Source organism: Strix aluco, chromosome 3 (assembly GCF_031877795.1).
Source record: "Strix aluco isolate bStrAlu1 chromosome 3, bStrAlu1.hap1, whole genome shotgun sequence".
In the NCBI taxonomy this organism is placed as follows: Eukaryota; Metazoa; Chordata; class Aves; order Strigiformes; family Strigidae; genus Strix; species Strix aluco.
In genome coordinates this window covers 34306093-34321498 of record NC_133933.1, presented here as the reverse complement: position 1 = coordinate 34321498, position 15406 = coordinate 34306093, and the positions used below count along the sequence as shown (strand labels likewise).

The window sequence follows — 15406 nt, the reverse complement described above, 5'->3', positions numbered from 1 at the left end:
TGAAATTAGCAAGTAGATAATTCTTATTCTGTATTTCCAGCTGCTGTAGCATTATGGTGAAAAGATCATGCCTTTGGCCATATTTGGGGAGTTCTGGCACCATTCTACAATTGAATTTTTAAAAAGATATGTGAAGGCTGATGAAATAAGCATATATTTTCAAATTGTAATATGCATCACATCCAGTAGTCTTTAGTGAAAGGAATTTGTAGAATCCAATAGAATATACTTCTGACTTCTAAAAATAACTTCATATGCCTGATTACAATGATTAGAGGGCTATCTTAAGATTTTAGATCAGTAAAGTACATAACTTGAGTTTCACAAATGTAAGGAATTACATGTTTTAAAATGTGTTGTATTTAATAGACAAATTTAAATGTGGCTGTCTTCAATCAATGATTCTCAAATATTGTGTGACCTGACTCCTGGTTGAGATAGAAAACTGAGCTTTAAATTTCTTACCGATTTGCTCTTACAAGTTGCTTATTTTTTATGCCTGTAGTGAGATGTTTAGCATTGCATAATTTTGAGGGTGTTTTTTGCAAAAGTTTGCGTTAAATATATGTTGTTTTGTGCAATATCTATGTCAGTCTTTTTCTTGGAAACTACCTTGATGTCTGCTCTTCAAGAATATTGTGATCGAAACTGCATTTTCCTTACACGTATAAAAGACAGGTTTCTCTTTCTCAATAGTTTGAAGTATTTGGCCTTGTTTTGAAGATGTCTTAGAAACTCCTAACCTTGCATCCTTAAATTGAATAACCAAAAGGAGGAAAAAAGATAGGAAAAGATGGCACTTTTTAAAATGTATAAAATTGTATACTGTGATGCTGCTTTAGCATATATTTTTCTTTCACACCAAGTCCAAGAAAAGGATGTAGTAAAAATGTTCCTTTTTAGGAAACTAAATTTAATAGTTCTGTTTCCAAAATGGAAGCCCCTGAAAGACTTAAAATATTGTTTGATCAGATAATGTAATATCAACTAGGACTAATAGTAAGTAACTTCTTTTTTTCCAGGGAAGTATCAGGATTCATAAACACACCTAAGTTTCATTCTAGTTTTAATACCTGTAATGGAATCTCTGTCCTCCCCCCAAGATGTATGTTCTGTAGGCAGAACATATCTGTCAGTTTTGCTTTTACTGTGTCTATGATAGAATTTGGAAGCACTGTGAGCCGCAGATAATGGAACAGCTTGTCACTGCTACACAAATGAAAGTGGGATGGAAATGGAGATATTTTCAGTTGATTACACTTTTGTGAGTCATCCTGAGATAAAAAGAATCTTGACCTAGGAAATGGAACTACTTATTAATACTTAGCATTCATGAGGCCATATATGCTTATGGCTTTTTACTATTAAAGGACAGCTTCACCATCAGAAAGCTTCCAAAGGAATGATTTTAGTAGATCTTGGTGCATTAACTTCTAGGACAGATTCTGATCTTTCTCATTAGATTGACAGCTGTGTTCTCAAACTGGCAAATAGTAAATGTGTATTCTGCCCTGCAAGCTTGGAAATGACTGTCCAAGGGTGGGAGTTGTATTATTTTCATTGCGTTGATTTACTGGTGAAAGCAGAATGTTAAGAACTTTTGTTTGAGGCAAGGATTTGAAAACTTTGCAAAGATATTAATTAACTTGCTGAAGGTTGCACACAAAATCAGTTACAGAACCAGAAATACCACCTTGCTACAGCATTTGGCCAGTATTCTAGCCACAAAGCAGTATCACCTACTGCCTATTGAATTAGTAACAAATATGCTGACCTTTATGTGCTCTTCTGAGGCAAATTTTTTATCATTAAAAGCCCCTGTGATGGAAGGTGGGTTTAGAAGACTAGAGTTCTTAGTTATTGTATTGAGCTCTATGTAGATGCTCTCAAAGATTACTGTATCTTCTTTTCAAGTTCAGAATCTTTATTAGCCTGTAGAAGCATCTATATTTCCTTGAACTTCAGGTTTGTGCTGAAAAGTCAGAAATATCCTTATGCTTGGCCCTATGGATTGTATTTTTCCCCAGAAAATGGCATCTCTGTGGTTTGGCAGCAAACCTAGCTCCATTAACTAGAACTGCACTGGTCCCAAAGAATTAGCTGGGACTGGAAAAAGAATCAGTGAGAAACAGCCAGAGAGGGGCTGTTTAGCTGGCTTTGAGTGTAAAGACAACATGGAATTGTCCCTTGGGAAGGGGTGAGATTTTGTTCCAAAGTGGGATTGCAGCCTTGAAAATTAAGTTCAGTGTTTGATAATCTTTTTTCAGTTTCCAGACAGAACTCTCAGATCCTGTGTAAAGTCCATGGTACAGGCCTTTAAAAGCATGCTTTGAGTGTGGTTACCAACTTGGTACAAGTTTTATATAATGTCTTGGAGGAAAACAAAACTCTAGGTCTAAAACCCTAGCTGTGTTCTTCCTTGAACAATCATTAATTAATACTGGTGGTTCTTAACATGGGCTACATTAATTCTGTTGATGTATAGTTTCACCTTCTGAGATGTATCAGTACTCTAAGCCATTTCTGCTTATGGTGGTCCCTGTTGTGAGTACACGCACATAAAGGGCTGATGAACAGAGTAAGATGGTATTATTTATATGGAGCTTTTCTGAATAGGGCTTCATAGTCAGTCTTGATTAAATAATCAAGAAAAATCTGTTCTTAGAGGGAAGCTTAACTAGGCTGTGATGATCTTTAAAAATATACACACATGCTTTGTTTTTTGCAGCGCAGTGGATTTTTCTCTTTTCACATGAAGTATTGGAATGATTAAAATGCAGTATTTCCTATGATTAAATTTACTATATGGATATTTTTGCAATTTTTGCAATTTTTAGTAGAATGTTGCCTAAATAATTTTGACTTATATATAGGCAGTTAATAAAAATATCTGCTCTGATAACCTGTTTACAGAGGAAAGGTTTGCTACCTGGATTTAATGGATGGAAGAGAGGGGGAAACAGCTGCCAAGTTTCCAAATTCATTCTTATTTGTTCTGAGGATACTTTCTGGGGGAGTGTAGTCATACTTGCCACCTGTAAAAACTTCATGTTTATAGAACTGGATGGCAATAAGAGGATTTAAAGCCTTTGCCAGTTTTATATAAGTATGGAAAGAGTCTCTAGTTACAAATAAGTATAATAGAACGATTTGCAAGAACTGTTAGCAAAGTGATGAGGTCATGTGGCTAAGCACTCACAACTCTGAACATTGTAAAATTAAATGGTAAGCTTAATTCTGCTCCTATGTATGTCTGTGTTAATGCAGCGTTGACTTGATCACACATTTCTCAACTGTTATATGTGCAGACACTTAGAAAAGCTGTTTCAGGAAATCATAGATCCCCTTAAACAACTGAAAAGCTGTCTGGGTAGGAGCAATTTAGGATTCTCAGTATTTCTGAGTGAGTGCAAGTCAGCAAGGTCAAAAGTAAAATTCAGTCCTGTTTTTGCCTGGGCCTGCACCTGGACATATTATCAAATGGCCATAATTCTATCGTGTTGCATTTAAAAAAAAAAAACCAAAAAAAAAAACCACACACAAACAAAAAACAAACCACACAGCCAAAAAACTTATAAAACTTAGACATATTAACAGATACGTATGTATCTCATTTTGCAGTTAGGGACCCAGGCATGTAAAAAAATACACCAAGTGAAGAAAACTCTGAATGTTATCAATATTTTAAAAAGAAAAAAACCCAAACAGGTGGACTGTCATAGAAAATGTTTAGAGTCTTTACTTCTGTTTGAGTATATCTGGTTGTGTCTCCTCAATCTTTTTTCCTTCTCATTGGATGGACAATGTCAGTGAGTCAGTTGTGTGCTTGTTCAAGGACTTCCCCCATCTCCTCCCTGTAGTAATGTTGCCCAAAACAAAAAGATCAGTGGTATAAATATCTGGTATCTTTGTTCTGGGGAGCTTTGAAATTGACATGTATTTTAAGACAAAATTTGAAGTAACTGTCACTTATGGCTATGACGGCTGTGCACAGTCTCCTTAAAGAAAGGAATGCTCCAGAGAGTTTGACTTAGAAAAAGTTGGGAAATAGTCTTGTGTTTGTTTGATATTTATTTAATTTTCCCTTTTTCTAGAATATTATTTATGCTTTAAACGTATCAGCAACAGGTAAAAGAGGAAAATAATTAGCAAGTTGTTTGGTTTTTGTTTTTTAAGGGCTGCTACAACATTGGTAGATTTCATTTTGAGTTTGAATAGAGATACTCAAAGTGTTCCAAATGAAATTTGAATTGGGTTTCATTAACTGACATTAGTTTAGCTCTTGAATTTCTATCTGGACACAGTTGCCTTACATCAGTAGCTCTGCAGTGGCACTCAAGGAGGACATTTAGTCGTTTTTTTATGTATCGAGGCATAGCAAATAATTCAATCCTAATGATAGTATGGAACCAAGTTCTTCATTCAGTTGTGGTAAGCTTTGATTTCTCTAAGTGAAGAGTAGTAATTTTTTATATTTTCTTTAAAACATAAAATGTGATTGCATTGTAATACCTCACAGAAAAAGAGAAAAGGTAGGCCTTGTCCCTTGTCTGATAGTGGAACCATGAGCAACTTCTTATTCCATTTATATTTGAAGCCACGATTTTGTTGCCTAATTATTGTAGTAATTCTGCAGTTCATAGGACATTACACTCTATGTAGAAGTCTTTTAAGAATTCCCTTTTTACCTGAGTTTTTGTATATGCTCTTAAAATATTTTTTGACTTTTCTTTTTCTATTCTTTTGCAGATGGAGACCAAAACAATTTTTAAAGCCAGAATTAATGAGGATACTACGGAATTCTGTAGAGGATTCATATAAACGCCTTATATATCCTCTCCTCTGTAGAGAATTCAGGTAAGTCCAGAATGAATGTGTATTTTCATACTACCAATTTCTTGAGAATTCCCTCCTCAATTTTTTATTAGAATATCTTTTATCCATTTACAATATCAGCATGTTTTTAATCCTCTGTGCTTACAGAATAAATTAACTATGTATTCTTGGTCCTGTGGATTTAATTAGTGACCCTGTCCAGTTCAGGTTACAGTAGAGAAATGATCTTTCTGTGAAGACATTTCACATGTTCACATATTTGTTGCTTGTATGTTTATCTAACAAAGTGCAGTTTAGATCTACATTACCATAATACTTGTGTCTTTATCCTTGTATTAGCATAAATCATTATGTCAGTGAATTTTTCCTAGCATCTCTTCATGTCACAGCAATAGACATTGTTCTGACTCCTTCTCTTTTACCTGTCTGAAAGAAACCAGCAAAGTAATTGTTGTGGTTGGAAGTGTCCCTCATGTTTGTCATCTGCACTTTGTGGTGAATGAATTAGTCATAGTGTTAGGCTGATACCATTTTGTGGGTATTGTGATGGCTCTAGAGAAGTCAGTACTTATTTTTGGTGATACTGTGGTAATGTCATCAGACAGTGTCACTTGAAAGATCTGTAATATTGTTCTAAATTTAAAGAAATTTCAAGACTTAGTATCAAAGTTACATTAATTAAATAGGGTATTTTCATAGTGTAGTAAAAGAGTTTACCACGTAATTGAAATGATTTAATATGTCAAAAAGTCTGCATTCTAAAAGCATTATCTTCTAAGGGCTAACAGTACTGATAGTGTGATTCTTCTCTTGAATACAAGAGAAGCTCCCCAAAACATAACATGTTTGATTCTGGCAAGACTTTCTGATATCTGACTTAAATTTTATACCTGTTTGAGGTAGTTCAAATAGAGTTTAACAAAGAGACCCTGTTTCTTGGACCAGAAATGTCAAAATTACTTGTATCGAAATGACATGTGTTGTTTATTCAGTACCTAAAATCAGCAATCACGTTCTAAAATGTAGTTCTTCTGTACACCTGCTTGGCCATGCTCTTATGTTTCTGTTCAAAATGGAGTTGTTTTCCTGGCACTTCTTTTCATGAACATTATTGACTAGATGTTCTATGTTCTTCCCCTCTGAAAAGAAGTGTCAGCTAAAGTTTTGAACAGCAGATATTTCTAATGGCTTCTGGGTTTCTTCACTACAGTACCTTGTGTTTGCTTATTACTTTGCAAGCAAGATTGCTTCACCTCTTTTGATTAGTGACCCTGGTTTTTGCTACTGTAAATGTCACAGATTTTTGAAAGTGCTGAGTTCACTTACTTTTTGTGACCACAGTACAGGTAGTTACTTTAGGGGAGGCACTGTGTCTATTGTTTAGCCAAAATGGTGAACATCTCATGATGGCGAGTCCAACTGTTGGCTCCTGTCACATGAGTGTGAAAGTAGTTGTCATTTCTAGCCTTCTCTACAATTAAATTCTTTTAAACAAAGAAAAAGACTTACCTTCTGGTGGGGTTTAGTTTTATCATAAATAAGCAAACTGACATAAGGGTTCTTCAAAGTTCTTTTACTGAGTTTTTGCTTCGTGGTTCTTACCACAGGACTGTTCTGGCCTGTGTGTTGTGTATAACACCATGAGGACTGGTGCAGCAGTAGGTTGCTGAAGATTCTCTGTTCTCTTAATTAAAAAAAAAAACAACCCTTCCTTCCCTACTACTTCCTAGATGTAGCTCACAAGTCATAAATGCAAAGAATACAAAGCTTGTTGCCTCTTCCTGAGTGGATGTCTGCTTATGTTTTACTCTGTGATAATTGTGCATGATTGGTGGTGTCTGGTTAGGAAAAGCTGAAACATCTCCTGTAGAGAGGAATATAAAGCATCTGTCAGTAGTATTCCTGGTCCATGACCACTTAACCCTTACCCTTCTTTTATTCTCTTTCCACCCACACCAGAAGCTGATTTTTAGGACGCTTGCAAAGGGCTGCTAAAGTATTCAATACCTCCTTTTAGCATTAATATTTCCAACCCACCCCCCACTGTTATTTTTTTTCTTTTATTATCATTAAATGTCAGAACAGAAAGTTTCCAAGAGTGTATTGAAATTTCTGGTACTTCTGGTGATCAGAAGAATGAAACTTGCCAGCAAGACAGTTACCTTATTTATTGTTTAATTTCCTTTCTTCCACTCTTTCAGATACCATCATTTCTTGTATCTGGTATAATAATGTCCAGTGTTGCTTTTGGCTCTCTCAAATACATTTTATTTTGTTGCAGTACTGCATGGAATGATTCCATCAGGATTTGATGCAAGTGATGTGGCACGGACGTATTTTTTAATGGATAATCCTTTCCTAATTTTCCATGCTTTCTTGAACTGAGAGCTTTCTCTCCTCTGTCTTCAGGGACACAAACATTTCTCTATATATCTTGTTTCACACCTGAAGCTAGTTTGCAGATATTTTTCCACGGAAAGGATTGCCTCTCAGACTGTATATGGAAGTGGGGAATTTTAAATCTCAATTGAAAAACTGACTCATAACATTGAATATAGAAGCTAGTAGGTCATGATTAGGTTATTTGCTTTTATTACAATATACCTGTTAGTGATATACAGTCTGAGTGCTTCATAGAGTTGAAGGGAGGGGCTTGAAATTCTGACTTGGTTGATCTTTTGCATAAAGTAGCAACTGAAGGGTTTTGTTTTGTTTTTTACAAAATGACCATTTGTCTTGTGTTTAGAGAGGAGGACTGCAATCGGCCTCTTGTCTTATATTTCTGCCATATTAATGGGAAATGTCACAAATTGGAAAAACATGAAGCTGGGCATCTTGCCATTTGGATGAAGCCAGAAGTGCACTGAAAAAGAGAAAGATATTAGATTGTTTGAAGTAGCTTGGTATTTGTTCAAGGATCAAATGACTATCCCCAAACTTGAAATTAAGGGCCAGTACTTGGGACAGTAGATCATGTCATTGATACAAGTGTTGAGTGAGAGACAGTTAGAGAGAAAAGGGAGATCTATATTTGAAATTAAAAAATACAGGATATTATGTAATAGAAAGGGCATACCTTATGCTCCCCCTACGCACCTGGCACTTTCAGTAACATTTCCTGTTATTATAAAAGTTTCTATATATCCACGCCAATTTTTAACATGATTTCCATAAGGTACACATAACTAATAGCATGTGTTTAGGGGCAATTTTAATTCCTGCACAAGTCTCCCTTCACAGGTGGACTCATGTGAATTTGCAGTGTGGGAGAAGTTAGTCTTGTGGGCAGTAGGGACCCCATATCTTTGGGATAGATGGAAAGCTGGAACTTGGCCTGTCTCTGTACAAAGCCTCCAGTCCAAGAGCATTCAACCTTTCCTTGTTTACAAGTCACTTCTAGACTTAAATAATCTCATCTTCTGAGCACTTAACATTTAGTTAAGGAATAAAGACAAAACAGAATCATTGATTTAGCTGGCCAGTATGTGGAATATTAGTGGCCATTTTGGTCCCTTCATCTCGAGGCGGGGGAGGGGGGAAGGCCCAGTGAAGGGGAACAAGGTATGAAATAATTTCTGTGTGAAGGATTGACTCTTCAGCTTGGAAAAGAGAGGATGTAGAGATGAGTGGTGTGTGAGGAGTGGCAGAGGGTTTCTAGGGATAAATTTTTACTCTCTCCCAGTATAAGACCTAGGGGGCCATAAAAATTAAAACCAGTCTGCTTCCAACCAAAATGTGGCAGCTATTTGCACAGTTTGTGGTGGACCTGCAGAGCTTGCTGCCTACAGACTATGTGGATGCAAGAAATGTGCATGGGTTCAGTAGAGACTGGATAATTGGATAAGAGGTCTGTTATGAGCTACTAAACAGACAAATCATGTCAAGCTCAAGAAATACTCTGAGCTGGAAATAGTTGGAGGCTAGGATGAGATTATGGGACAGGTATACTAATGCTGCTGTACCAGCTCCCTAGGCAGCTGCTTATAGCCACACTTGGAGACAGGATACTGGGATAGAGGGACCACTTACCTGTAGTAGTGCAGCCTTTCCCATATTCTTTTTTTTTGTGTGTCTGCTCTTTGGTGCTGAGGGCACGTTTGAATTGCTAAGGAGTCTTGGAATACCTGTATACCCTTCACCATTTCACTTTAATTCATGTCAGTGTCAATCTGGTATACTTGATACAGAAACAAAAACCATGGAGATATAAAGGAGCCTCTTGCTGTTGCACGCTTCCTTAGAAAATGTTAAAGCAATAATGTGTGAAAGAGAATCTAGACCTATCTCTAGACCGCTTTACAAATGAGAGATGATGAAGACTGACCAGTTCTTTCTGTACCACTGTGGGATGAGACGGGGCCAAGCTGGTTGTTTGATTGGATCCCGGGCAAATTCAAGTCAGACTCTTAAGTTTTTCCACATCTGAAAATTGCTTAGAACAGCTTCATGTCCCATCAGGTCAAATAGCACTTATGAGGGATGTCTTTGAACTATTTGTAGCCTGCTTGTGTCATGCACTGATTGACCTAAACAACTTGAGTAACTTCCCCTGCCCTGTTCTTACAGGGTTAGTTAACTGGAATGCAGGTTTTTTATTCTGTAAAAATATTTCTTTTTTCAGTGATGGGTAAAAGGAAAAGGATAACAAGGGCACTGTCTACTCTTTAAGTTACATGAAGACTTTACTGGATTGCTTTTGCTTGCCTTAATTATGGTAGTTATTGACAACGTAATGCAGCTGAAAATGGCAATGAGTACCTGCAAAAGGAGAACAAAAATCAGCTAGATGATGAGTATTTGTGTCTCCATTACTTTTTCGGTTTTCCTTTTTTTGTATAAGATACCATACCATGACAAAAATAATTGTCCTTATCAGTCATTATCTTACTGGCCACATCTGACAAATGCATCTTGTACCCCTTGATTCAACAAGACTGATTGGTTTCTCATAACACTTTGCAGTAAGTGTTCTTGCTTAAAGTCATCAAAGTCAATGCTTGCTGGACTAACTCCCTTCTTTCTATTGAAGAACATGGAAAAGAAAGGTGAGGACATTATGGCCCCATCAGCTTTCTAGTTTGATTCTGAGGAAGCAGAATACCCTCCTAGAAAGACCTCAAGTCTACACGTCTGTGATGACTGTTAAATAACATAATTCATAGATGAAATTGAATGCCTCATGAGTCATAGTGTGTTAGCAATTAATTGGATAGGCCCTTCCAGTTTCTCTCTAGTACCCTTAGCCTAAATGATCATCCTTTTTTGTTGGGTAGTGATTTTTCCTCCAGTTCTGGGAAGCTACAGTAAATTCAATCTCTGCCTTCTTCAAATCCACTTTTCTTTGCAATTAGGTATCAGCTCTGACAGGAAGCTGTTCTTTGCTCAAAACTATGAGTTGATATTTGAATGTTAGTTGGTATGTGTACATTCTTACAGGTGTTTCGTGTTTCTATTATATACTTTATGTTGATTCACTTTCTTAGAACCAGAATGAGATGATCATATAGCCGATCCTTTTTTAAAAAGTGTCAAAAACTTGATTGCAAGTGTAATATTTAATTAAAGATAATGAAAACATGACTGGAGAAAGCCTTACAACTTTAGAACAATTCAGAAGTTAATTTGAAAGCTAATTGAGGGGAAAATGGTTTTTGCTTTCATTCTTCTAAGATCAAAGTTGACATCTGATGCAGAGAAAGAGTCTGTGATGATGTTTGGGAGAAATCTCCGGCAGTTGCTTCTGACCAGCCCTGTGAGGGGCCGTACTTTGATGGGAGTAGATCCTGGCTACAAACATGGCTGCAAGTTGGCAATTATTTCACCAACCAGTAAGTTTCAATTCCAAATATTTGTGAAAAGACTGATAAAAATATATTCATTTGCAGGAAAGCATAGTTTCAAAACCTTATTTTTTTATCAAATTGGTGGGTTTTCTCTTAAGCTTTTAGTGTTTTCCACACATCCTGTTATGCAAATTGCTTTCTTCAGGCTTGAGCTTAAGTTTCCGGCACCTGGATTCCAGTGTATCCTTTGGTGTTATTACTTCTTTCTAAAATATAATTTAAAATCCCTTCTGCCTTCTTGAATATATGTTCATATAATTGTACCTCTCAGTAGTCATCAAAGAGAACACCTGGCACTTTTATTGTTTAACAAAGAATTTGAATTTAAATACTTTCTCTAACGTTGCTTTTTTCACGGGTAGTATCTTGGACATCTGGACACTTTATCAGCCCTTTTTGTTTAGTAGTATGTGTGTTAATGGGAGAAGTCAGAAACTTTGTATTTGCAGAACTTCTTAGTTCAGCTTTCCCGTTCATCTTAGTTTAATCTGGGGATACATACCTCTTTAGGCCAATGCAGAAAACGGCTTGTTTTCTTTTTATTTTGCTGTTACTTTTTGTCTGAGACTATATCCACCTAGGGTGGGTGTAAGGAACGATGTGTTCTTGACATGTGTTAAAGTAGCAGTAAAGGTAAGGTAAATGGTTATTAGTTTACATTGCACCATAAGCTATCAGTACCAGTTAATACAGTTATTTCCAGATGTGATAGATGGGATGACGGCAAGAGCTGGCATTGGAGTTCTAGTCCTAAGACTGCATTCCTAATTTTCATCTCTCTTTACAGAATCTGTAAAATGTACCAGACTAGAGCAATAAATCTTTTGCAGTGAATTGCTGTTTTTCTCTTTGATAATACAATACACTTCATTTCCCTAATATGACTAGATGCTTGTTATTTGTTATGTGGATATGTCCCCAGGGAACTAGAAAATATATCAACTCATTTTGCTTTGGCAGCCAAAGCATTTTTGTCCTCTGCACACCATATATTTCTTCTAATTGGATACAAAAATAAAAGGGAAAAATGGCTCATTAAGAAGCTTTCTTTGTGAATCAACAAATTAACTTTAGTAGTTCTGCAGGATATAGATTTGGATCTTTGTGTTTGTTATCAAATGGCTTTGCCTTTCATTGTTTCAGGTCAGATACTCCATACCGATGTTGTTTACTTGCATTCTGGTCAAGGATTTCATGAAGCTGAGAAGATAAAGAGGCTTCTGCTACGGTACAGGTATGCTAAGGAAACTTCCATTACTCTTTTTTTACGAAACGTAACTACAATTTTCACTCTATAAATATTTGCTTTTGGGTGGAATAAGAATTCTGAGTTATATGGAATTATTCTTTTTTTCGGAGCTTATTTTTCTTTTAGTCTATGTTACTGCTTTTACACTATGTTAGAAGCATATGAAATCAAGCCATGGCTATGACTAAGGCTGCATTCTATGAATGTATCCTCATAAAGCTCTGTCAATCCATTTATTTTCAGGAATAAAAATTAACTTTCAGCTAAGGAATAAGTTTAGCCTCACTCTTCCTACCCGCCTCCCTCGCCAACCCCCAGATCACTCATTGATCTTTCCCTGTTCCAAAAGTCACATTTGGTTTTTGGAAGAGTTTTATTAAGCAGAGGAAACCCTGCTCAGATAGATCTCAGGACGGACTTACAAATAGGGGCAGTATGACTGAAAGGTTATTGTATCCAACTATTTTGGGATCCCCAACAGACAGACATCTGGTCTACTGAGTCAGCTGCTGGACTGCCACAGCATACAGTCCAGTTTGTCTTTAAGCATTAGATTGGCTTTAAACAAGGTGATTTGATGGCTGACTGGCTGTGATGAGGACAGTTAGAGGCAATGATCTTGCAAGCTGCTGCAAACTGTGATGTTCCCATTAAGGAATTAAGATTCTGATTGCTTGGGCTTCTGCCCTTTTTCATGACTCATAACAGATGAGGGAAATACGAGGTGAAAGTGTTTGAGGACTGTAAATAACATCAAATTTCTTTTAAGAATATGAAGTATCATTTTGGGGTTTTCTGCAGGTATTACCACTGTTCAATTCCAATATAAATGAGTGAAAATTTTGACTCATCGCTTACACTGTCACATTGAAAACCTGTTAAACACAATGTGATATTACTAGGAATATGTTCTCATTAAATCTGGGCCTTGTGTTATATAAAATAAGATGTATTAGTCATTGTTGTGAATTGAATGCTGTATATGAAAAAGTCTAAAAAAATAATTAGAATAATTGTTCATTTTTGTTAACCCTTTCAAAGCTGTAACACTGTTGTGATTGGCAATGGCACGGCCTGCAGAGAAACAGAAGCTTACTTTGCTGACTTAATTATGAAGAAATATTTTGCACCACTGGATGTCGTTTACTGGTAAGATTGTTTTGCTTGCTGGGATATTCATCTGTTCAGCATATTTTAACTTAACCGGTAGTTTTAACTGTAATTTTTTTGAAGTATTTCTTTTTGTTGCCTTGTCTGTCTTTGAGTCAAGCTTCATCCTCCTGACTCTCCTTCTGAGTCAGTAAGAGAGACTCACTGAAGCATTTTACTTTCTCTTCCTGACGTTCATTCGTTGCTATTACCATTGTAACAAAGTATGCGAAAATAGCAGCTCAGGCAGCCAAGGACCTATTTGGCATTGCGTATTTTTTTTCTTGATAAATGAGGTTTAAATGCAAATAATAAAGCTTGTGTTGTCTGACTATGGTATGGAATGCTTGCTAATTCTATGGGTATTAAATGGTCTGGAAATAAATATTTTTAATGCCTAGCAGAAAATAGTGAAGTTATTTATTCTCTTTAAACCTCAAATCTTATCCATTAGTTTGTTGAATTCAAACTAACTATTCTGCTGTTGGTTTGGATGGAAACTGTACTATATCACTTTCTTTTATCCCATGCAGAACTGCTCTTTTTTTAATTCACACCTTTATTTTCTAAAAGCATTTTTGGTGATTTAGCTTGGATTATCTTTTGTGCTGAAGTTTAACAGCAGTATTTAGTTTTCACTGTCTTAACGTACTGAAATAAGTTATCTAAATTTTTGAAAAAGTCATGGCCTTTCTCCGCTCGAAGTGGTGTATACATTTAATGGAGCCTTTTCTCTGTAGATTTGGAAGTTATCTTACAGAAATGGTCAACAAATGTGTTATTCCTACTAATTTATGCTATCATTTAATTGCACTTGTTCTTTGTTTCCTAAAATTTGTAAGTAAATTTGCACAAGATCTGATACTTAAATCTCCTTTTTATTCCAGGAGACATAGTAGGGTTTTTCTGACTTTAATTGTTTACAAAGGAAGGGAGGCTGTTCGAGCATCCTCTTTCCTGAATCTAACTTGAAAACAGTGGATTTCTAATGACCTTAAAGAATGGAAAACACTTCATACTGTGTGTTTTTTGGCAAATGTTTAATTTCACTGTTGTTCACTTCATATAGTTTCAAAATCCATTACACTGACATAAGCACTTTGTCTGAAAGAGTAATAGTGATTTTCTTTATTGATCATATGCTACAAAATGTAAATAAGTATTTAGTTTACACAGAAAAGTTTACATAATACTGTGGTGAATGGTTTTCTCACTGTGTTTTCCTCTTTTGCTTCAGTATTTTCTCCCTGTTTATAGTTCAAGATTATAGAGTTTGCAAAATAATATCAGTATTGATTGCGGGGGGGCAGGCAGTAGAGCTACCAAGTTCTTGGAACTGATAGAAGTTCTTGTGAAATAGGAATTAGTATAAATGCTCTAAGGCAGAAATCAGGTTATCAACTTGGTTGTTTTTGCTAGTAGTGACAGATAATTTTTTAACATTTCACTTTTTCCAAAACTTGTGATATTTGTAGGAAAAATATATAAATGCAGTTTAACCTACCAGATTAATTCCTGGAAGTGAAAATGACCATAATCAAAAGCATTTTTTGCTTTCAGTATATATGGTTAGTGGTTTTCTTGTGCTGTGCTCATATATGGTGAAGAGCTAGTCCCTACTTTAGAATTCATACGCACAACTCTGAGGTACTGCATATGAAATTAAAAATCAGGAGAATGTATTTTTTTTGTACTGCATGCTATAGGTGACATTTGATGCTGTTGAACTTCGTAGACTGCAGTTTGTGTGTGCATTTATGTATGTGGTTTTACAGATAAGCTGGACTTGCAGTCCTCATGTCTCTCTTCACATTTTGACAGTCTTGACTGAGTTTCTTTCTTGAAGATTGGGGTTTCCATGTTGCCATTTCTGCTAAACTGCGTTATTCAGTGCTGGGGTTTCCCAGCCATGCTGCTGAATCATGCAAGGTAGCTACTCTGTTTACTTTCTAGTTCCAGAAAACTTTCTCAATCACCTTGGTATTTCTTAGTAACAGAAAGGAATGATGAGTCCAGACATTCAGCCCCCCACTTGTGATAAGCCAATAAAATGCCTGGAACTTATGTCACTCTGAGTTCAGAAATGTTATACTTGCTAAATGAGGAGCAATTGGTACAGAATTATCATTTGAGCAATAGGTCACAGTAGGCACACATTGTGAGAACTGCTATACCTCTTAAGGGTAACTGCGAAAGATGACTTGGAAGAATGTGCTCTGCTGATCCTCCAGAGGATTTTAAAAAAGTCCTCCAGAGCACATGCTCTTAGATCACAAAAAAGTTTTGGTTTCCATGTACAAAGTTTTCCCTTGATTATTTTGTTTTCTCA

The 15406-nt window shown here is 36.1% G+C and overlaps 1 protein-coding gene across 1 annotated transcript in view; it reads left to right on the top strand.

Moving 5' to 3' along the window:
• The window catches only part of SRBD1 (S1 RNA binding domain 1), a 133969-nt gene that overhangs the window by 23662 nt on the left and 94901 nt on the right, over window positions 1–15406 (top strand). Inside the window, exons 13-16 of the mRNA XM_074818059.1 lie at window positions 4750–4857; window positions 10507–10664; window positions 11823–11913; window positions 12970–13077. Of these exons, the coding sequence (XP_074674160.1) occupies window positions 4750–4857; window positions 10507–10664; window positions 11823–11913; window positions 12970–13077 (465 nt within the window). The remainder of the gene's footprint in view (window positions 1–4749; window positions 4858–10506; window positions 10665–11822; window positions 11914–12969; window positions 13078–15406) is intronic.